We start from the raw sequence: 24,771 nt of genomic DNA, 5'->3' as shown, positions 1-24,771 counted from the left end.
GTACTGTTGCATGGTGTTATCCTAGCCCAGATGCGGGACTTGGCATTATTGCCTTTGTTGGACTTCACAAACTTCCTGTCAGATCATCTTTCCAGCCTGTCCCTCTGTCTAGCAGCCCTGTCCTCCAGCGTATCAGACACTCCCCCAGTTTGCTATTGTTCACATACTTGCTGAACATGCTGGCCCATCATCCAGGGAACAGTTCTGATGCCTTGTATCAGTCCCCGAGGGACACCACTGGTAATTGACTGCCCGTTGGACTTTGTACCACTTATCACCATCCTCAAGCCCAACAGTCAGGTCCATTTTCTACCCACCTTATTGTTCACTTATCCAGTCGGTATCTCATGATTTAGTTATAAGGACAATATGGGAGATCATGTCGGAGGCCTTGCTAAATTTGAGATACACAGCATCCATTACTTCCTTTTCTAGAGATGGTGTCATCTCATCATAGAAGGCATTCAGTTTGATAAGGGACTATTCACCCTTGCAGGTCTGTGCTGGCTCTTCCTGATTGCCTTTTTCTGCTTCATGTGGTAATGGCTTCCAAGATGATTTTAATGAATATTCCTGGAGACTGACATGAGGCTGACTAGGCCATAATTGCCTGAATTTTTCTTCAGGCAATTGGGTGTGACAGTTGCCTTTCTGTCATTGGAAATGTGTCCCAATTGTCGCAATCTTTCAGGTATGATAGCAGAATTACAGTGACACTGAACTGCTCCTTTGATACTCTCAGATGTGTCCCACAGACTTGTGTGTGCCCAGCTGGCTTAAATAGTCCCTAGCTCAGTCTTTTTACCCTAATGGGTCTTGCTCCTCATAGCTTACTCCCAGGGCACCATTCCTGTTCCTGTCGTTGCAGATCTGCAGGCAGAGAAGGAAGCCTTTGTTCTGTTGTCAGGAGCCTCAAGTTTCTAGGGCTGTCTGGAGCTTTTGACAGGCAGATGTTGCAGCTCTTTCTACGTTCTCTGATTACTCTTTGTATGACTAGAGGCTTCATCTATGACTTGATAATTCATCTTCAAGAAGGTGGATCCCACAGCATAAGAAATGGGATAATGATGTTGTGCATCCTTCCTTGGTTACCAAAAGCACTTCATGTCTATTTTGATTGTTCTCTGTGTGTTTCTACAGCATTTTATGTTGTCACATATATTTTGAGGTCAGAGGAAGAGATTGGGGTTAATTTGCTGACAAAGTTGAACAGTTCCAACTAGAGATTGGCCTGAACTGAAATGAATTTGACTGTGGAGAAGGCAATGGCCAGTCTGTTTTGCTGTTAAACGATCTCCTTGCCTGACTGGAGACTTACACTAACAGTGAAGCTGTAGGACATCTGGCTGCCTTCACTGTTTGGATAATAGTCGTACTCTTATAATTCTTCTTGCTTCTATTCATTTTCAGGCCCTTCAGCTGTGGAACTCACCATCTCAGAGTGTACTCTGTTTATCATATTTGCATCCTTATACTGGAGATACCCTCTGTTTATTTGTAGCATGGCTTTTATGACCTGGCCTGGTCCTAGCAAAAGTACTGGAAGTTCCTTGCCATAGTGCAATACCTATTCAGGCAAATTAGGAGCTCAAGGGATTACAATTGTCAGAGGAGAGAAATCTACACATAAACAGTATGAAGCGTGGAGGTCTGTGGTTTGAAGGACTGTCAGGCCTTCCTTGTTCCATAGTGTTTGTGTGTGGTATTTCTGGAGTAATAATGCACCCTCAGGTTCTTCATATGGGACCTCTGGCTTTATCAGGCTTTTGGAGTATCTTGTCTGCTTACATGAATTCCCTTAGTTGAGGTTTTGAAGATGAGTCATAGGGAACTCAATCAAATGTCCTAGATTTGATCTTCAAGGACGATCTGCAGGTTAGTTGTGGGTTGGTCATCTTTGTCTTGCATGCCAACAAAAAGTATGTCTCAGAGCTTGCCAGAGTTCAGTCTCCCAGCTGTCCTGTGGTTGTGGAATAGGAAACTGCTCTATGCCTTTCCTCTGTTGCACTATTATTTAGGGTACTCCAGAAGATTTAATTAGATAGGGGCCTGTGATTTTTCTCAGACAAGGAGATCCATTGGCTGCATTAGATTGTAGAATTTTTAACTGCATAAAAAGTAAAAGTGGTCAAATAGTCCTATTTAACTATTATAATAATAAATGCTAGTTGAATAAAAAGATGCTTATGAACTGAAAATCAGTGCTGCTTTGTCTTTTTTCCTCTACCGTCTCTGACAACATACTGTTTGGTGGCCCTCCTTTGAACATAAAGTGCAGTAGTCTCACTATAGTGCTTCAGTCCTATGAGTTATAAAGTTACTGTTTGGAATCTCTTTATTCTTCATGCCTGAAGACTTCTACAGGAATAGGAAATCCATAAATTATGGGAATACTAACTGAAATTTGTGAAGTGGAGGGGAATTTGTAGTTCTTCCTTCGTTGCTGCATCCTGCTCCTTCAGTGGGTTGATGCTGCAAGGGTCGACACTGATTGGACTTTTGCCATTAAAATGGGAAAAATACCTCCCATTAATGTTTTCTCCCTCCACGCTCCCCAGCTCCACCCCCTCTGCTTCAAATATCTGTAGACTACTGTAAGAAAATTAGTGTATGTTACAGATGGAAGAATGAGGCAGTACTGACAGTCCAAATTTAAATATGGAGAGGGTGCCACCAACAGTTAGTAGAAGGAAGTGAAATAAGAGAGTTGTAGGTAGCTCTAAAATTGTTGTTTTATCCCTCAAAGGTAAAAGTTAAGAATGCTTAATGGCCCAGTATCTTTTTTGTAAGTATGAAATGTTAATTATTTCTTTTTTCCCTCTAGGTGAAACAATCGCGCAGCTTACGGACGTGGCAAGCTTGGATCATCCAGAATCTGATAGCCACATAACAATCTTTACAGACAAAACGGGTGTGGTAAAAGCTGCAAGGTTGTTGCTTTCTTCTGTCACAAAGGTGCTGGTGTTAGCAGACAGAATTGTTATTAAGCAAATTATAACTTCCAGAAACAAGGTATTTGTAGCTTCTTTCTTGTTTTGTTTAACTGATACCTGCAGTCAATGCAAAAGAGTAGTGGTAAATGAAGTGGTATTTTCTTTGTATCTCTAGGGGAAGTGCAAAATAAAGAGGTAAAAATGAGTGTCTTGCACACGTTCACCTACCAGATGTCTGAAAGGGGATGGCTGTAAGTCAGGAGGAATAAAATAACAGTTTTCAGTGACTTTCTACATTTTATATGACCTGTATTGCTCTATTGACTTAGTATGCTGGAGAAGACACTGTGTTACTGCTTATTTAAGTTTGCTGTGAAGTGGAAAGTGTGTCTGTCAGTAAAATGGCCAATAAAAGCTTCTACTTGCTAAGGACAGGATGTTTGTACTGTCAGGATCAAGACAAGGAGAGCGTTATGAATATGTCTAAGGCAAAAAGCTGTGAGGAATGCTGATAAAAGTCTGTGCTAGTGAAGTGAGATTTACAGATTAGAAGTTTTTTGTGCAGTTTAACTTACGTCTTGAAACTTAGCTTGAAACTACTTCATTGATTTAAATAATGTATGAAGGCCCATTTAACCTCAAATGTAGTCTATTTCATGTACTTCACTGTCTTGCCTGTAGGATAGTCTTTCTTTTTTTTTTTTTTCCTCCCCTGATGTGCTAAAACAAAAATAGAAAAACCTCATGTTTGAAAAATGAGAGCCTGATAGGGCCTGGGTTTTTCCATTAATTTTCAACTTGTAATCCAGAGCAGAGCTGCTCTTTCTTCTTTTGACTCCTCATGCTATCTCTCTTCCTTTGTCCCAGTTTTCTTTCCAGACATGCTGGTCTCTATTTTGCAGCTTCTAGATCCAAAACACTTAGTTGAGTCCAGGATTCAAAAACTACAGTAATACCTGCTTCAATCTGGCTTTAGACTTAGCAGCACTGATTTGCTGGCTTAGTTCTCTTTTTCTTCTCCCAGTGGTTAGTGAAGGTGGCAGCAGTTTTATCAATATTATTTTGCTGAAGGTACTTGCAGCTTTGATCTTTTCTTGCACTGGAGACCAGAATGGTGCATTTAATACCTTTTGCTACCTTTCGTGAGCTTTTCTTCTGCCGTCGTCTACAGGCATGCAGTGATCTGAATTAATTTACCTTTCCAAAAGTGGCTGGTGTTAACACAGATTGAGGCTACAGAGCAACCGTGCAAGTGCTTGTATCATGAAGGGATAAGGAGGGATATATCCCTTCAGCAGCAGGGCATGGTTTATGATAGTCTTAAATATATATGAAACTATTTCATATATACAGTGATATGAATATAGTGAGCATAGGTGCAAGATTTAATTTTAAAGGTATTTAAAATGAAGTCTCATGTTCCAGAGTAAGTGTGTCTGACTGACTGCCATAGTCACCCTAGTCTTTGTGGTCTTTTGGATTTTACTGCATTCTCCTTTCTACGCATAGTCTACGCATAGTCTACATGTGTTTGAGAATGTCTGCTTCTGTTTATGGTACCAGTAGAGCAATTCACATCTCCAGGACCAAATTAAACAAATGATGGTGTCTTATACAGGCATACCCTGATATTTATAGAGTACACTCCTGAAAAGTGTGTCAGACATTGGTATGATGGATAGCAAAGCAGTTCTTCCTGTAAGAAATATTGTGGTAGAGGGATGATGTGGGCAGGGACTTAAGAAGTGGACACAAATACTCAGAGACAGTGTAGTATAATATGGCGTAGAGAATGGAAAGGCAGGAACAGGATCATCAGTCCTGCCAACTGGAGCAGATGCTGCCTTCTTGGGGTGGGTCACTGCTTCAGAAGACCTCAGCTGCATTTTCATCTTAGAGACTGAATGCCCAACGTTAAACTTCTAGTGCCAGTTTTCTTGCTGCCTCTTTCTGAACACCTTCGTTTTCGTTGTCATCATCATCTTCCTCATATGAATCAAGAGTAGTTAAGTCAACTGAGGGCAAAGGACAGAAAAACAGCTTAGTGGTTGGATGTCCATTCTCATAGACTGATGAAGTCATTGAGATCTTCTGGAATGGTGGTCTGCTCCAGAACCCAACATCTGGTTGGTGATCCCAGTGATCCTGTTCCTGCTTCTGCATCCTCTGCACCATATATACTGTCCCTGTGTTCTTAGATTGTGTGCATTTCTTAAGTCCCTGCCCACATCTTTCCTGCCTTGCAAAATTTGTTTCAGTGTCCATCAGACTTAGTCACTGCATCAGTGAGCTTAGTCTTGCTCCGCTTACTGTCATCAGTCACATTAGGAATGCCAGAACAATGAATAGGGAAGTGACAGATGCTGGGGGTGTTGCTGCACTATGCAGATTGGATCAAAATATGGAAGTGCCCTGAAGTGATGTCAGCCTACGACTGCTGTCTGAAAGGCGACATTCATAGTGCAGCAGTAGCTGTGTAATACTAAGTTCTAATTTAGATATTAATAGGAAAGTAAAGCCTTTTTTGATACATATTTTTAGCCTTGTATTTAAAAATGTACATTTTAATTACTATCTGTGTGTTTCATGTTGAAGAAAGTTTAAAATGAAAAATTATGAAGACATCACAGGTATTTTGCATTTTAACAGCTTCTTGAATAAGTTTTAGACAAATTTAGAGCTGTCTATACAGTTTCTCCATATACGTAGTTTCTTGGAATGTCAGCTCTGCCTGGAATGTCTAGAATTGTTACCTGTAATGGAAATGCGTGTGCTTTCACTGAAATTTTTATTTGACAAGAGATTTGTCATGACAGAAACACTTGCTCTAGGGTAACTGTAACAGAGTTGCTTGCAGCCAAGACCGTTCTCATGAAGTACTATACTTGCTTAAACCAAGAATGATTGAGCATAATTACTATTATTTTTTTAATCCGTTCGTAGGAGAAAAAGTTGGACCTTAACTTGTATGTTTTCTCCTTTCTCCACATTCACTTTTCTGCATCCTCACTTTCCCAGTCCTGTGGTTCTCTGCTTCTTCCACTCTCATACTGCTGTTTTCACATCTTCATCTTTGTGGAGCTTCCTTCCGAGTCCTTTGTACCCCAGCCTTGCTCATGCATCACGAAATCACCTGAATCACGAAAGTTCCGGTTTCTGCAGCCTTTGTGGAACTGGCTGCATAACATAAGATATTCAGACAGATACTGCAGTCTAATATTGCATGATAAAGCACTCAGTTCCACAGTACTCACAGTAGAACGTTTGCTTTACATAGATTATAACTATGAGATTGAGCAGCTAATCTATTACAAAAGAACAGGTTCTTCTAGGAGGGTTTGCCTGGGTCACAGGGAAGGGATGGTTTGTCATAATCAGGTATGTAGACTGCTTTTTTAGTTGGAGGCGAAGATACTTTTGGCATAGGAAAGAAAACGTAAGTTGAAGTTTCTCCCTTTCAAGTACAGTTTGTTAAATTTTCATGCAGTATCTTATCTCCAGTCTGAAACACAATAAAGAACTGCTTTGACTGTCTTCCCTTCTGAAGACATTTACTGGATTTGAAAGATCACTTTGGGATCAGCAACTATACCTCTAACCTGAAAAACCCTAATGTTAATCTCTGTTATAAACCATACTGTAGTGACTTCAGCAGGAAAGCTTCAGTAATTTATAAGCTATATGGTCATTTTTGCTGAATGTTTTAAAAAATGGTGATTTTGCATGCTTTTATGTATTGTGAGTAAGAGCTTGATACAACTTGAGTTCATTTAGTTCTTTGTTTTATATAGAGCTAATAAAAATCTTCAGAGTTAGAGTAAGTTGTTATGGAAAGTATAAAACTATATATTAACTAATTTCTAACTTTTTTTTTCTTTTGTGGAATGCTGTTGCTTTTTATTTTTTTAATGCACACAGCCATTAAAACACCTGTCTGTGCAACTGTGGTTTTAGACTTTGAAAGTTATGCACCTGAAATTGAACTTTGAAATTGAGAGTTACAACATAGGGATATAACCTGTATATTGATTTCAAGTACTTACGTCTTTAAATTTCATATGACAGTAACGTTTTTCCTAAATCCAGAAACTGAATCCTATAATACTGTTACTCTTGATACTGGGAAGAGTGAGGAAAATGTTTTTTGACGGTTGACAACAAATGACTCATTTTGAATGCAGCATGATTATTAATTTAGACTTGATTTCCAACTGTTGAGTTATTAATGCTGTAATAGTGACAAAATGTATATATTTTAAACAACACGATTTAGAAGTGTCTGCAAATATTCCTAGTTTAGTAATAATGTTTTATGTTTAGCATCTTGATAATCTACAGTATTTTCCCTTATCTTGCAGGTTCTTGCAACAATGGAACAGCTAGAAAAAGTCAGTAGTTTCCAGGAGTTTGTACAAATATTCAGCCAGTTTGGAAATGAAATGGTAGAGTTTGCCCATTTAACTGGCGATCGGCAAAATGTAAGTATTAATAAAAAGCTGTGAGAGATGTTGTAAGGTATCATTTTCATCTGATTCACTGGAAGATTTGGATTCTTCTGGGATCATTAACTATTACAAAACAAAACAATTGCTGGTGTCCTGTCTCTGAAACCTGACTTATTTTCCTTGCTCCACCCAAAAGACATCTTTAGATTTTAAAGCTCAGCCTGAGAAATACCACTGCGTTGTTTGATCTGCATATCTTCCAGAAGCCTGGATGCATGTTATTTGAGATGTCCTGTGGCTCCAATCACTGCCTTTTGGCTCTAACTTTTCTGGCTTATTACTCTGGTAGAGAATTTGTCTGTTGTTACTTGACGGAAACATTTGGTGTTTGCACATAGTGAAGGGATTTGAAAGCAGAGTAATTATTTTAGAAAACTCCAAACATGAAATCTTTAGATCCTAATAAAGCATTTGCTTGGGGGTTTATTATTATTATTATTATTATTATGCAATATTTTTCTAGGTTTAGGTCAAAACCTTCTTATGTTGGGGTAATGGTTTTTTACTTCTCGCATGCAGCTACTCTTTCAAAGCCTTTCATTCATGCAGGAAGCTTTTTGCTCCTACTTCCATGTAAATAAAAGGTTTGCTGAGGCTTAAGACTTCTGCTGCGAGCTCTAGTTGCTTCCCCTTGGCAGTCAAATCCTCCATCTGCACCAGAGTCTGATACAGATATAGAGAGTCCCTAATATCCAGCAAAATTCAGAATTCAATTTGTATAAACAATTGGCCAACCTCATGCAACTCCTTTTACTGTTGATGTGTTCCAAGTCTGCTAAGTACATGCTCAGTATCAAAGAATCAGTTCTGGAAAAGCTACATATAATTAAAGGAAATACCTGCTTGGAAATGAACTCTCTTTATTTATGCCTGAAATATTCATAGCAGTTGTTCCTTGGAAAGAGAAAGGTGCGTTGCTAGTAAGTGATATTCTTTTCAACTATTTTTGGTTTTCAGTGTTAACTGGTCCTTGGCTCTCTCTTCCTTGCCTGCTTGACTTTTGGAAAGAGTGTTTCATTACTACTTTTTAAATTGTGTCAGGACTTTCTTGATATGTTCCCTTTACAGTGTGTAGGCTGCTATGTGGCATTGTTAGTTTTATTGGGAGGAAACATCCCTCAAAGTATTTTTCCTTAGTATAATTATAATAATTATGCCAGAAACTCTTGAGTGTGGTCAGATTTATCAGAAAGTAATGTCAGAATTTCAGAAATGAGCTGTGTTGTTTTGTTTTTAATGTACTGATTTTGATCTTAAACATTTTCTGTAGTTGCTAAATAAGATTTTTATAAAAATGTCAAAACAGACTGCTGCTGTGATTTATCCAGGTTTTCTTGCTAATCAAGGGTAAATTAGGATTAATTCCATCCTGTAAACTGTTCCCTTTTCAGCTGGTCCCATTGAGTTGCCTGTTTAACACTCAAATAGCATTCAGCTATCTTAGCGAACATTGAGAAGATCTTAGTTGTAGCTTTGTAAGTTCTTCCTCTTGTTAGACCCTCTTACATGTTGAGGGATTCATGTCATGCCCTCTTCCCTCCCTCCCATCCCCATCCCAGTTTGGACTCTAAATTCTTCTCTTTTGATGAACTTTTCTGGGGATATAGTTTGGTTTTGCAGGTATATCCCTCCCCCTGGAGAGTTCTTGAAAAGTTTCTGTACTCAATGCCTTTCTACAGAGGGATTGCTTTTTTGGCCTGTTAAAACTTTCTTTATCACTGGTATGTAGTAAATATAGTATTAAAGTAGACAAAACATTTATTTTGCATTTCCTTCACTGCAGTACAATGAAAAGCTGGTGTTCTCTGTCTCTGCCTTACCCTCCCCCCATTTCAGAAAATATTTTTTAGTCAGCTATTCTTTTCCCCTCATTTTTCTGTTTTATGAATAATGCTATATGATAAAGATAGCAAAATTAGTGACAGTTTACGTAACACACTTTGTATCTCTGAGATCTTCCTCCTTTGAAATCTGAATTGAATAGAGCCAAGAATAAATGCATAAATTAAAATCTGTCTGAAAAGCAATTTCTAGATCATGAGTTAGGCTGAAAATAGCAGTTGTCAGACATAAAGAAGCTTTCTCACAACCTATCCATCTGCAAGAGACTTTCCTTTTTCCAGTCTCACAAGCAGTTAACATTTTAGATACTGTGTAATATTCAGGTCATTTTTTCTTTCGATGTTTAGGATTTGAAGGATGAGAAGAAAAAGGCTAGAATGGCAGCATCTAGGGCTGTTCTTGAGAAGTGCACCATGATGCTCCTAACTGCTTCAAAGGTGAGTGAGGATGCGCACTCTCACACAACTTGGATAAATCACAGAGTATGGCATCTGGCAGGATAGCTGACTCTTCTTTCTCAGCCCCACTTTAAACTTCATGCTAAAGAAGGGTGTAAGAGTAAAGAATGAGTAGAGGAAAATCTTTATATTCTGAGTAACAGTATGATTTCTACTTAACGCAATAGCAGTTTAACAGAAAGAATTTATCATATTCTAACACATTCTTTAGACTTGCTTAGCAGGAAGCATTCATTCCGCTATACTGCATGTGTACTTTCATAATGCTTACTTTGCTTTCTTTAAAAAGACTTGCCTGAGGCATCCAGACTGTGAATCTGCTCGTATAAACAAAGATGGAGTTTTTCATCGGATGAGATTAGCTTTGGAACAGGTAATAGAAATTGTAACTGACTCCAGACCAAACGGAGAAAATGAAATGGCCCCCATCAGCATATATTCCGGCATCAAAGAATTCAAGGTAAGAGCAGAAATAGTATAGTTTTCTATAGCCTACTAAATCACCTCAAAACTAGAATGGGGGGAGGGGAATTAAATTCCAAATGGTGGAGCTGCATCTTTTCGGCAGTGTTAACTTAAATGACTGTCCCAAAACGTTAGAGAATCTGACAAGAGGTGATTATAATTTCATTGTCATTGCCAAAATACACCTTCTGATACTTGCCATCTCCTCCTGAATCAGAATGCATTCAGAACTCTCATGTTTTGTTGAGGTGATGCCTTGACGTTGAATAAACTTAAGTACCAGGATTCTGATCAGAACTTCATTAAAATAGTTGTTGTTGAAGAATTCTTGCTTTGTAACTGGTAGGATTTTTAAAACTGCACACAAAAATATTCATCTAAACGTTTAAGAGAGCAAGCTGTCATTCAAAGGAAATATTATGAATTGAAATTGCATCTTGTAGGTCAGTCAATTTTTCCTGATAAAGGGTTTTCTAAATTTCATACTCAGGTAAAAACAGTTAATGAACAACCATGTCTTATTCCTTTGGAATCTGTCACTTTGATTTCATTATTATTTTTATTTATTTATTTTTTCCCCACCCCCCCCTTTTAGAATTTGGTTGGAATTTTTGTGAAGTGCCTCAAAGTATTCAATTTGCTACATGTAAATTTTTAGAAAAATAATCAAAATAGATGATATGGATGTGGAAAGATCAAACAAAATCTGAATACACAATTAATTTCTGAAACTTACTGAACTTAAAAACTTTGTATTGACAGCACTGTAAAACAGTAACATATGTGCTGTTACTTCTGATAAGTGGCCAGTAATTTGCTGATGGTATTAGTTCATAAAAAAAAAAAAAAAATCCCAAACCCTAAACTGGAGGTCTGGATACAAGCAAATTGTTGGATTACTTTGAAAATCAGTGAATAATAAAAAAAGCACTGAAGAGAGAAATAAAATGTAAAATGATGCCTCTGCATTTGCGTCACCACTGTATAACCAAATAAATTCTCAAGGAACTGATATGCTTCTTTTTCAGAATAAGGTGGAGGGTCTTCGTGAGAATCTTTATTTTCTCTCAAAAGAGAACCTTTCGACAATGCTGGAAGTAATCCTGGAACATACGGAGGACTTCACAGACTCTGCCTATACCAGTCATGAGCACAGAGAACACATCTTGGAGCTGTCTAAACAGGCTAAAATGGAACTAGAGCAGCTGGTTTCAGTGTGGATGCAAGCTGTAAGAGCTTTTTAGCAAAGTAAATCTTTTCACCTCTACTTTGGAAAGAAATTTTTAATGCAGTGTTTCTTCTGGTCTAGGAAGAGAGAACTGTGTGTATTCCTCACAGTGAGAGCTGATCAAGGAAGGCAGAGTTTGTTCTGTGCTTCTGCAGCTTCAATATGTTCTGTCCTCCCCCTGCCCCAGTGACATTGCTTCATTGATTCTTTGATGGCTAAATTAGGCTACTAGTGGCAGTAGACTAATTTTAATGAAGCTATTAAGTGGAAACAAGAAGGCGAATGGAAGTATCATTGCACAGTCTTAAACAGTTAGGTCTTTTGGTTGAGTAGTTCAGAGACTTCAGTTGTCTTGATCCCATAGCAGTGACCACGGTTTCTGTTTTCTTGTTTTCAACATTTCAATATTGAAAACACTTAAACTATTGAAAAGGGAAATGTTCTAAAAAATTGACTGTTTTTTTAATCTTGTGGAGAGAGGAAAGAGACACAAAGACTTACAGGCAATTTTTGTTTGTCCTTTTTACAACATTTAAATGACAGTAGTTTTCCTTTTCAGAGAAGCAGCACGTTAAGCCTCCATCTGCCATTTGTCTTATCTTGTTCCTTGAAGATGATAGAAGACACATGCAAAAGGGGGAGGAAACGCAGAGATGGAAAATGAGTTTCTGTTTCTGATGCTGACTTGCTTTCAGTCTTGTTCCTGGGGAAACATAACAAAATTTACATTTGTTGTGGACAAAATCATGTTATGTTGTTGAAAATCTTAAGAATGCTCTGAAATATGGCAGATGTGTACTAGTATAGGATACTTACTTAACTGAGTGTATTACGAGAAAACATTTTTGTTCCTGTTCTCCTCTTTGAATCAGATGCTGCAGTCCGGTGTTCTTAATGCAGTAGTGCAGTTTGAAGAGCATATAAATCTTATAATACAGACTGTTGTTATTACAGAGAAGACACATATGGAATATTACTTGCATAGAATCCCATAACTATAAGAAACTAAAACGGCGTTTAGCTTGGTGTTGGTGGTTAGCCTGGTAGGCAGCTGTGTAAGCACTGCTCAGCAATAGCTAACACATCCCCCTGTTATCGACACTGGTTTTATCACAAATCCAAAACAGCACCCTACCAGATACTGTGAAGAAAATTAATTCTGTCCCAGCCAAAACCAGTACACTTGGGTATTTCTAAGCTCTGTTACTGGTGGAAAATGATCACCTGTAAATAATTTACATGCTACATTTCACATGATAGGAATGTACAAGACTCTGCATGTATATGATCCGTGAAAATACTTGGGCTTGCACATGTGTGCTTATGCATTAAGTATTTTCATTAATAAGTAACTCAGCCTAGCTGTGACTGAAGACGCAGTAAGCAGATAAAATAGCATCAGCTCACTGAGGTGGCTTTTCAGTTTCTGCTCAACAGCTTCATCGGAGGGTGAATATTTTCTGAGGGACTTAATATAATTCAAGTGGGATTGTTGATCTGAAAAAAATATTATCGTGCCTTGGGGATACATGAACTGGGGGATATGTAGAGCTCTTAGAGTGCCCAGTTATTTCCCTTTACATTCACCATACTTCTTTTAGCAAGCAGAGTAACTATGAGTCTTCAGTGAAGGGGATATTTTAAAACAGAAGTGTCTTTTAACCTAGGTCAAGTCTAAATTAGACTGACATCACTGATTAGCTCTTTTTTGTATTATTGTATGTTAATGAAAACTAGCTGGAGCATAACAGATAATCTAATGCTGTTGACTGAATTTTAAATGTTTGTGAAATCCTTCCTGTGTATGTTTGAGCTCATAAGGTCGCAAGCTACTGTCGTGTTTTAGGTTTTCCTGTAACTTTATTTTGGTTAGACAATTCCTTCACTTGTGTATTTTAAAAAAAAAAAAAGTTGCACATAGAAGGAGCAAAAATGTGCACATTAAATAAATAAAAGAAATAAAAGGGACACTCTAGTGAGTGTAAAACATTATGCTCCTTATATTAAAAGTGATTTTGTGATGTTATGCTTTCACGCAATTTACTTAAAGGAAAGCATTAAATTTGAGGGACAGGTAGCTTTGAGACTTAGAACAGATAAGAAAATGAGAAAATTATCATATCGGCTTGGGTGGGGTTTTTTTTCTTTAACCAAAATGGAGGGTGTGCGTGTCTATGCCTACACACATTTTGTGTGTGTATGTTTATGTTAATTTAGACTCTGAGAGGCTAATTTTTTTGTAGCTATGGCCATGTTAACAGTCCCATCTATAATAATTGTTTCCAATATATATCGGAGGAGAATGAAAGTCACTGCTACTTAACTCTTTTCCCAGTGTATGTCTCTTGACATTGGGTTGTTCCATAGATAGGTGCTATTTGCAGAAGTGGGAACTCTGTCTTGAAGCTACCTCAACAAAATGTTGTTAGCTACTGTATTTGTTCAAATTAGACAATGATCTAAAGTCTTACAAGGATGCTTTAAATAACCTTTTTGTAATTCAATATAGAACATTTGGAATAACATTTTAGGTACCACTTTATTTTAAAAGAGTGTTTATATTTAAAAAAAAAAAAAAAACCTAAAAAATGCCTTTAACTGTTGCTCTACTTTAGGATGTTTAGACAGAAGATTTTTGGAAAGTTGTAAAGCTTAAGGAAACCCTTTTCCTGGAAAAAAAAGCTCAGTGAGGTTTAGAAATAAATGTCTGTTGAACAGAAACAGTCAACTAGCTTGCATCACTATTATTTTTAGATTTGGTTTGGTAATAAATATTTCTATAAAATAATTTTTCAAGTAGAATATACACAGGATGTGCAAATGAAAACATTACATCTAGAAAGAAAAGGCTGTCTTCTAAAGCAACTTGAAGTAATGACACATGATGTGAAGGTGGGATTTGCTGGGTTTTTTGTGTAATATTTTGTTGGTTGTTTTCTTTGGCTTGTAGCAAAACCAGAAGACAAAGGATCTCATGGAAGACTTGGAAGTTGCCATTTTAAAAACATGCCAGTGCATGAATGAACTTAAAAGAGAGGTAAGTCTAGTTTAAGCAAGCATAAACTGAATAAAAGCTTGAATTTCTTACTTGCTGTGTGTGAAGTTGTAAAATAGGGTCCTGTACCCAAAAAGGCTAGTATCTATTTATAGTCAAGAGTAGCTAAATCAGTATTACATCAGGGAGCTAGTATGCAGTCATCTTCTGTGTCCTTACTTAGAACTGATTAGAAATCTGTTGCATACATAGGCTCTTTGCTAACTCTGACAACAATTAAAAAGAGATGTGTTTGGAAATAAGTACTATGTATATAATAATTACTTTAAATGTAAAGGCTAAACTTTCCTTGGGAAAGTTTTAAATACTTTATCACTGTTTTATTTAAAATATCACTGTTTTAAATACTTTTTCTTGTAGTGTGTGCTTAAATGAATAAATTACATTTGCTGTTTGTTTGTACTTAACCTGTTCTATTGATGTCTATAGCAGAAATGTATTATGACAGTGCCTTATACTCAGGTATTTTTCTAGACAGTTGGCAGCTGTGTATGTGCCTGTTGTAAATCATTCTTTTCCTAAATGCAAGCATGCTGGGTCTCAACTTACATACACATATGAGATAGCTGCCTCGTTTGGTACATGGGATAGATTGCACTTTCTGATCAGGGTCCTCCCCCCCCCCCCCCCCCCCATTAGTGGATAGCATTGCTGCCTTGTCTGTTCCACAGATTTGAGCCAAATACAGAATTACTGGTTTCTGGCAGCTTCCGAAATATTTGCAAAGCATTCAGGTATCTTTTCAACTGCTTCATATTACTGTTCCTTTAAACAGATAGAGAAATGAAGACTAAGGACAGTGAGAGTTTCAATACTAGGCTATGGAGCAGTGCAAAGATGGTAGAGTAGTATGGTGAACTTGCTTAGACTGAGCTCTCAGCTGCTGTACCTGGAAAACCTCCTCTGCTCAAAAAATCATGCTGCATATTTTTTAATACAGGCAGAATAGGAAGTTTCATCTTCTGGATTATAATTCTTGCAGCTGTCCTGAAGATTTGAACAGCGCTTTGAATCTATTTCAGTTGCAGTTAACTGCTTTGTGCTTCTGCTGTCAGGTAGTGTGTGTTGGGCTCCCAGAAAATGGAGGATACATAATTTGTGCACTTTAATAGTTTTTTCTTTGGTCACCGTTATGTAGGAAGTCAATAGCAGAGCTTTTTCCGAAGTGACATTCAGCTGCTTTAACTGTAAGATCATCCTTTTTGAGTAACATCGCTCCCGTGTGCTGAATGAGGAGGAAGGGTTCCCAGTCAAAATAGTATGTGACTTTGTAATTGCATAGATCATAAAGCCAAAGGTGCCTGGAATATAGCATGTGGAAGAAATCATTAATATCTTGTATTTTCTTGCAGCTCCATAAATGTAAATCTTACCATATTGTCCTGCCCACAGGTTTCTATTTATGAAAATGTCATGCAACAAAGACTACACGTTTACCACGCTTAAGAATTTTGTCAGGTGACAATAATAGAAAATTACCTTCTGTAAACCAGCTAACAGAGGTGGCATAAAATACAAAATAGTGGGTTACCTGTGCCTTGTGATGTAGCTCCATATGAAAAGCAGTGCAGGTGAAAACGTAGCACGCTGTTTTAAAAGTTGTGAAGCATATTGAGTGGGTGTGGATTTCTAAACGAACAAATCCTAAGTTCTGTATGACTTGCTTTGGTGACGTGTAGAGTAGGAAAGCTTGCTTAGTAAGAGCTTTTTTAAAATGCACAGGATTTGTGCTACTCATAGAAGTAAATTTAGAGTATTACGTCATTTTTCTTGTTCTCTGTGTAGTGATGGGATTGATCCCAGACTAGCCATGCTTCTATACATGGCTGAGGAGGACTGTCCTTTCAGTCTGACTTCGGGTGCTGCAGTGTATCAGTCAGCAACCAGGATCTCTATTGATGAAATTTAAGTATTGTGACTCTAATTAAAATGTCTTTGGGAGCCTGGGTGGCTGAGAACACAAGACAGCCTTGTTAGAAGTAACTCTTTCCCATCTTTGTCACTTTATGGAAGAAATGAAAGGTATGTTCCTTCCTTGAGATTATTTTCCTGCTAATGATCAGAGACAGCATTAAGTACAAGTAAATTTCATTTTTAGATCAGGATGAAAAGAATCTCTAATGAAAAGGTAATCTCTGCATAGCCTGTATATAACTGAGAATTGCCAGTTCCTACTCTAACATTACAAACCTTGCAGATATCCTTTCTTCAGAGCTGACTTAATTTCTGAGATTAGTGGTTTGGGCTAATTTTTAATGGCATGTGAGCAACACTATATAACTAGTTTATAACAGGTTGTCATAGCTTTTTTGTTTTCTCTAAAAAAAAAAAAAGCTCTCTTGTTTTTTTTAAAAAAACAGTCGCAGCAGGTTTTGAGGCAACAATTTGGGTTTCTTGCATGAAATTAAAAAAAAAAAAAACCACAAACAAAAAAACCCTTAATTCTGGACTGCACAGGAAGTGCTGCCAGGGGAAGGGGGTAAAAATAGATAGAGTCCAATGGAATAAAAAACCCAACATATCGTTCTAGTAAACATCCTCTTCTCTACAGAGTCAAGGCCCACCAGTCTCACAATTTCAAGCTCATTGCATTCATAAGAACTTGAAAAATAACTTTCTTCTTGAACAGCCAAGTTTGTTGTATATTCAGTGCAGTGCAGCAAAGTGAGTGTAATATTACAAGACTCATAATAGTGTTATGAGCATAAGAATGCTCTGCTATTTCTAAAGAGGTTGCTATTTTGCTTTTACCTATGTTTTTAAAATGGGGCTGATTACAAGGCATAGGTAAACCTACTATGACTAGTCACTAGAACTAGCAGCAGCTGTCGCTGATAGCTGTTGTCAAGCAGAGTCCTTCACAGCACAGTTTCAGCAGATGCGTGGGTCTGACATTGTGTCTGAATTTAGGGATGTGTTTCGAGGGGAAGCTTCTCCTTGCTTGCTGGAAGTGTAGGGAGAGTGAGACTTCTCCAAGACCCATCTCTGGCTTCAGTCTCCTTGCAGAAAAGATGCTTTTTACTTTTCTAAGCCTGTGTCACAAGCTGATTGTATTCAAGCTTTTCTTTGCATCACTGAGAATTCAATTTATTAATAGGAACTTAATTTCTAATATATTATAAACTCAGATGCTGTGTGGCTTCAGTCTGGTTCACACAGTTTAATGTGTGTTCTTCATGAGGAGTAGCCATTGTGCCATGCTTACACTGAACTTGGTGCCCCACAAATTCATGCACCTTGTTTTTTCCCAGCTGTAACATTATCAGAAAGCAGCAGTGTGATAACTTCATGTCCTCATTTTACGCAGCTGCTCTTTTGTTTCTCTCCATATTTGGTTGTGGTGGTTTTTTTGGGAGTGCAGTGGATTTTATCTTTATACTTTGAATAGTAATTGAAAAATTAAAGCCCCAGATAATATGCAGGCTGTATATGAGCTTTCATGGCAGTAAATTTTTTTGCTTCTTGGAAAAATCAATCTGTCTCAAGTTTATTTGACTGGGTGCTGGATGAATTTTTTTCCTTTCAAGGTTTATCTCTCCTTCTTCTTTTAATGCTACTCAAGGTCCACAGTGCAGCAACATCTTTGGCAGCAGATCTGCTAAAATACCATACGGATCATATGGTTCTCAAAGCATTAAAAATTACAGGAGTAGAAGGAAATCTTGAAGCTGTAGCAGAATATACTTGCAAACTATCAGAGCAGAAAGAACAACTTGTTGAGGTGAGTTCACGGCTGCTTTCATTTTGTAAGTCACTTAGAAAATGAGTGGCCGGATTTGTCTTAGTCTATTCTTTAGGAAGGCTTTGGTCTGTGTTTTTGTAATTTTTATTTTAATTTATTTTCCTAGTATACTGTTGAATTTTGTATCGTTCTTGGTAGGGTCTGAGCCAGAGGTGTCACTGTGGCATACAGTTGTTGTAGAAGGGATGTACAGTCATACCCAATTCTCCTCCTGGATCTAGACTCAATCTGTATGTATATATTTGGGCTAAAGTATTCATTAAAAAATAGGTTTCTAGATCCGAGTAGAGATGATAGCCTTTTTCTTTCAGCCAGCAGGTGTCCAACAACAGCTGAATACAAAGACACATTTCAAGAATGCTGGGGATGTAAGGTTAAGTTTCTTAACGCAGTGAACTTGTCTGTTTTGAAGATCTTGCGTAGTTTTTGTCAGTCAAGAGGGCCACTGAAAATCTTTTCTCCTTTGTGAAAAGCAGTGTGTATGTTTCATGTACTAGTACATTCATGGTTTTGTATGGTAGTATTCACACATGTGAACAAATGGGACTTCCAAGACTACTGAGAGATCATGGCTCTTAGGAGTGCCTGTGGAGAGGATGTCTGCCACGTATTGTTGCGCTCTCATCTGACAGATGAGCAGAAATAACTGTACTAGGAGACATACAAAGATACATCACTTTGATCTGGAACATGGTGACGCCAGCAACTATACATGCATGGCATCTAATACTCATTAATTTCTAAAAAATTCTGATATTATATGGGGCTTGAGGATTCATCCCAGAAGTATGAATATGCAGAAGCAACACTCTTGAACTTCCGGGACTGGCAAATCAACACTGTTGACTTTTAATTTCAGCTTTAACGTCCCGTTTTTCTGTGACTAATTAGTGTTCCAGTGAGACACTGATTTTTTTTTTTTTCCAGGCATAACCATGAGGTTAAATAGTGTTTGTATGTGAGGCCTTATAGCATTTCTGATGATGGACAGTGCAGTTAGTGTCATATGTGCTGTCTGTCTTAGAAATTCTCCTTTTGATCTGAAAACTTTGATGTTCCTTCTCAGCCCAAAGTTCACTCTTAATCTTATTGAAAAAAAAAAAAAGCCTACATTTTGCTTACTGTGAAAGGAAATAGTATTTCTTCCCTAGATTAATCTGATGCTGATTTGCCCAAAGATAATTCAGTCCACTGGATGATGAAAGCCTAAATTTTCCACATGGTTGCTAATTACTGGGTAAGCCTGTTTTGGTGAAGTCATTTATGCTACAGTTTTTCCAAGTTCTGTAGGTGTCTGATTACTTTCAGGTTTATTCAGTCTCAAATATCTGAAATTGTTGTTGTTTTATTTATTTATTAAGACTTTTCTTTCTCTTGGTGATTTTCTGCACATTCCAAGTCAGGATTTAGCCCTGTTTTCATTGTAAATGCTCCCTGAGAAACACCCAGCTGTGAGGTCCCCAATAAGTTTCTGAAAGGACTGTCAATAACTTTGTGTTTGTGTGTGTCTGTGTGTTTGTGCATGTGCGCCTTTTCTCACTACTAATGAAAGCATATTTTTTACCATTCTTTTCTCTTTAAATTTCTAAAAAATATTTAGATGTGTCGCTTATTGAGGCATGTTTCTGGAACTGAGCCCCTTGAGATTACTTGCATACATGCAGAAGATACCTTTCAGGTCACTGGCCCACAGGTATGCTTAGCTTTTATCTGGCCACTTCTACTGGACATAAATCAATAAAAATTACTTGTATGTATTTTTTGGAGACCTAATGTTGAACTCTTCAAAGCAGTTCTAAGAAAGAGTTACACTTTAATGTTGGGCAGTAGCTAAAAGAATACACAAGGAAGATCATCAAGCCTGCCAAACGTCCGATGAATACACTACAAAGACATAATAGTAGCAGTTTAATTTTGTGTTTTGCCTGTGAAGGCATTTGTGAATTCATGTGCAACACTATGTACTAGGACTTCCAATAGCAAATATTTTGTTCTCTGTCCAGATAATTTCTGCTGCAGAAACACTGGCATTACATCCATCTAGCAAGATTGCAAAAGAAAATCTTGAGGTGTTCTGTGAGGCCTGGGAGTCTCAACTGAGTGACATGTCTATGTTGTTAAGAGAAATCAATGATGTGTTTGAAGGAAGAAGAGGTAAGAATGCTATGTAGAAATAGAAAAATGTAGTTTTCAAAATATGTAGTCTAAGAATTTTAAGTGTGATTTAGGAAATACTGCTTTCTTAAGAGCGCAATAAACAGTCCCACATCCCGTATGGCAATGTGGAATCTAGGTGGCAATATACAAATATATTGGTTTTGTATAGATGTCGAATTAGGGTGCTTATTGGATTTTTTTCAAAGAGAAACAGCCCAAAATTTAAAGGCCTGATTTGTGTAAAATTAGGTATGTTTAACTTTCTGCACTGTGATTAGTTCCAGCAAAATCCAATGGAACTGTTCAAAGGACACAAAAGTATTCGACACAGCTCTTTGCCAGCGGTGTCCAAATATTAGGGGCATAGGGCTTTCAACCCACCTTTTGGTTTGTCTAGGACATATCATTTCATGACAATCAAGATATAACTTGAATTGTGTGACATGTTTAATTCTTTTCCTGTATTTCTGGAAAATATACATATATATTCTATACTGTCAGCTTGCCTTGTATTCACTTCATAATGTAGTGAATGTAGTTATTTGATTTTTAAATTGCTGTCCTTTCTCCTGGATGGAATCTCTGACGACTCTGCACAATCTTGGGATATTTTCTCTGGTTGGTAAGTTTATTGGTATTTGTACAACATGTAGAAGAAAACCTTGGAATCTTAAGAAAAAAATTCTGTGTTTACTTTTAGCATAGGGTAATTTACCTTAAAAATGGAAGCCATTTTGGTTTTCATTTTTATCTAACAATTTTTTTTCAGATGATGTCTTTAGTGTAGCCTGTCATACTTCTTGCAGCTACATGTTTGTTTCAGTCTTTAAGGTATAATTACATACAGATAGAATGTAATATATAATAATACTGAATGTCTTGTATTTTTGAGAAAATCACTCAGGTTTAAAAGTTTAGATTTAGTAAAATACAGGGACTTCACTTTTTTGTATCTAAGATACAGAAAAAGTAAATCCTTATTCAGGTTAGATGACACTATCAATGATACAATACTCCATCTTGCTCTTAATGTGAGATCTTTTTTCATTTTTAGAGTTTATTTTGTCAGTTTAACTTTCTGTACTTGATCAGGTTTCTGTGTAAGCAGTTGTGAGGACAGTAAACAACCAACCACAGGGCAGTAATATCTTAAAATTGCTTCTGCTGGTTGCTAGATGAATATGTGTCTGAGCCTGAAGACTTGTAAAAGGAAAACATATGTTGAAATTCTGAGTGGGTTTACAATAATTGTGTGTAGTGCAGGTTATTGGGAATTTGAGGCGTTTGAGAAGTAGATGATTGTTATCCTACTTGTTCGTCCACCTTGGTCTGGAATGCCATATGAAGATGTGTAGCAAGCAGAGATCCTGTTTATGGGCCTTTTAACTTTCAGTGGGCTTTTTGTTTGTTTTGGGAGCCAAGGACATACTGACTTTCTTTACACATAGCATTCAATTTTATATAATGCAACTTAAAATACAGTATGACTCTAATATTAATGTGTTACAATAAATTTGGAACTTGCAGGGCTGATCATGCAGTATCTGATTTTTTTCATATTCATACAACGGTCTAGCAGGGTTGAATGATAACCTTTTTATATGTTTATATATATGTGTGCATGTGTGTGTATACATATATATATATTACTGTATTTAAAAATAATAGGATGAGAATCATGCAGCCACAGCAAAGCATATACTTGGCTCTCCAAAGAAATATTTCTTGAAGTGTTGCGGCAGATTCCCAGCCTCTCCTGTAGTTAGTAACTTTCTCTTCTTTTGTGGCTGTTGACAGCAGATAACAGACATTTTCCACAAGTGGTACTTTCCAGTTTCTTTAAAGCATCATTTCACAAGGCAGCCCAATGTCATTGCTTGAAGGAGAGAGAAGAAAATGGGTAGGTGTTGCTGAGCATGTTGGAGGCTATAGCATGTGGGGGACTGGGTGCAGTGAAGACCATCTTCTCCTGTTTGGCATAGCCAGATGAGTCTGTTCTTGTTAGTGTCTCTCGTTTCCTCGGTCTTTCTTTCAGCATGAAGTGTTCTGATACCACCATTGGCAAGATGGCAAGTGTAGCTTGTATTCTTTATATGGCCTTGGGTGCATTAGGTCTTGTATTGCCAAAGCAATGCTTAAGAAATCATGTCTCTGTTTTCCTTGTCTCGTGGCCCAGCCTAGTAAGGGATTTCTCTCTGAGTCTGGATTGTTTCATATTAACTGTCAGTTATCTCCTTAGAAATAATTTGGTCTCCTATACCCACCCATCCTCTACAAAGTTTTCCTCTGTATTGTGGGCTGATCTTTTTTTGTTTGCTTGTTTTCTCTTGTTGGACCTCAGAGTGACTCTTGTCAAAAAAAAAAAAAAAAAGAAAAGAAAAAAATCTCACCCAAATACCCCCACCTTTTTGCTTCCAGAAAATACCTTGCCACTTTCAACATTTTTTTTTTTCTCCTAGAAAACACAACTGATGACCCAATAAATAAATTAAAATATTTGCTTGCTAAGAGATTATAAGAGTGGCATTCACAAAACTTTTGCCTCCAAACACAATGAAGTTTCACAATATTTTATAAGATTTTATTCTTCTCATAGCTCATGATACTTGTCTTAATGTTGAGGTTGGTAAAAGTGTCTTTATTTTACAGACTAAAATGTAACAAGTGCTTTATTCTTAGTAGAATTGTGATTGTGTGTAACAAAAGATAGAATTACAGTAAGAAGGTATATATTTTTTTTTTCCTTCTCAGTTTAAAAACTTGTATTTTTGTACTACCAATTTAAATGTTTGGCTTTGTTAGAGAGTTCAGAATACAGTTTGAGGCAAAAATTGAATGGTGACGAAATGTGCTGGACACATCAAATAAAAGAAGCATTTTTCTGATTACACTAGATTCACGTTGTTTATATTAATTTCTTTAGTTTTATGAGCAATTGCATAACTCCTTATCCAGTGTTTCTTTCCTATCAGCAAATTAGGTATTTCTCATACTGAGGTTCAAAAATCACATGGATAGAGTGCCAGATTTAGCTTGGAAATGAAGCAGTATTTTACTCGATTTTAATGTAATCACACCAGATCGTGCCCAAATTGAAATGGGCTTGTCTTGGGGAGGGAGGAGAGTGCACATGCATGTAGGGGTGGGGGAGGTTGGTGAGCACACCACAGCCCAGTAACCCTCACGTGTATTTTGAACATGTCTCTGTGCTATGCAGAACTGTACAGTGAGGGAGAGTTGGCCTTCTTTTGCTCGGTCCTAAAACACTTTTTAATCCAATGGTGAGGAGGCCCATTCTGCAGGGTATTGGTGTTCGAAGCGTTGCGTGGCTGGTCTGGGCTGGTGGGTGGCTCCTGGCAGCTGGGAGATTCAGTTCAGGCCATAGAGGGATGGGTTTGTTCTCAGAATTACTAGTTTAGGCGAGATACTTTACTTTGAGGCTCCTGCGCTTTGAGATGAATCACCTAACGAACGAAAGCACCTCTCATTGATCCAATCTGTTGGACGTCAGCCAGTCTCTCTTCCCCCCCCCCCCCCAACTTTGGTTTCACCATGCTGGAGAAGAATGTGGATAATCCTCCAATTGCTCCCTTGTAACTTGGTCAGAAGTGAGAGAACGGTTTATGAAGATAACTTCCTTTTCTGCCCTCCTTTTTTGTTTTGCCCACTTGATTTGAGAGGAGTTAAATGACCGTGAGGATTTGGGAGGGCCATAGTTGATGAACAGGGGATACAGTTCAGAATTTCACAATTTAGAAATTAGAGTTCTAGAAAGAAGGGTGAAGCAATTCATCCTACTCTCAGATAAGAACTGAGATCAAAAGCAGGGTTTAGAAGTTGAAATAGAGAATTTTGGAGGGAAAAGCATGACTGGAACTACTGGAAAGTGGAAAATTGGAAGACAAAGAGGATGAAATAATAAACATTAATTTTGAATGAAAAAATGAAAAAGGAAAAATGTGTTAGAGAAAATACATTAGGAAAAACACAGGCAGACTCGAATAAATAAAAGGAAGATCATAATATGGCGAAAAGCCTTTTGCTATTATAGCAAAGATCTGACTTACAAACTAAGGAAATTAAATACCTGAGAAAATATATATATGTGTATTCTGTTAATGGAATCAAATATAAATTCCGTGATTATACTGATGTAATTAAGTATTTTCTGATGAAGTAGAATTACCTCTGGCCTGAGTTGATCTGCGCTTTTCAAAGGTCTGGTATCTGTGGGTCCAGTGAGGTGGGTTTTTTGTGTGTGTGTTTTTTTGGTTTTGGGTTGGTTTTTTTTAATGTTCCAAGAAATAGTGAGATCCTTCATCTTTCTGAATATGGTGAGCAACTAAACCTTGCAAAGCCAAATAATGGGAATTGCTTGAAGAGCAA

General features: G+C 37.4%; 1 protein-coding gene across 1 annotated transcript in view; it reads left to right on the top strand.

The window, feature by feature from the left end:
- The window catches only part of CTNNAL1 (catenin alpha like 1), a 60,905-nt gene that overhangs the window by 24,917 nt on the left and 11,217 nt on the right, over positions 1 to 24,771 (top strand). The window contains exons 3-11 of the mRNA XM_072852930.1: positions 2,825 to 3,012; positions 7,292 to 7,411; positions 9,628 to 9,717; positions 10,028 to 10,198; positions 11,232 to 11,432; positions 14,382 to 14,468; positions 18,049 to 18,207; positions 19,829 to 19,921; positions 20,232 to 20,382. Coding sequence (XP_072709031.1) covers positions 2,825 to 3,012; positions 7,292 to 7,411; positions 9,628 to 9,717; positions 10,028 to 10,198; positions 11,232 to 11,432; positions 14,382 to 14,468; positions 18,049 to 18,207; positions 19,829 to 19,921; positions 20,232 to 20,382 — 1,260 coding nt within the window. The remainder of the gene's footprint in view (positions 1 to 2,824; positions 3,013 to 7,291; positions 7,412 to 9,627; positions 9,718 to 10,027; positions 10,199 to 11,231; positions 11,433 to 14,381; positions 14,469 to 18,048; positions 18,208 to 19,828; positions 19,922 to 20,231; positions 20,383 to 24,771) is intronic.

The sequence above is a fragment of the Ciconia boyciana genome, chromosome 2 (genome assembly GCF_034638445.1).
Source record: "Ciconia boyciana chromosome 2, ASM3463844v1, whole genome shotgun sequence".
In the NCBI taxonomy this organism is placed as follows: Eukaryota; Metazoa; Chordata; class Aves; order Ciconiiformes; family Ciconiidae; genus Ciconia; species Ciconia boyciana.
The sequence above is the reverse complement of the archived record's forward strand: the minus strand, read 5'-3'. Positions and strand labels throughout refer to the sequence as shown.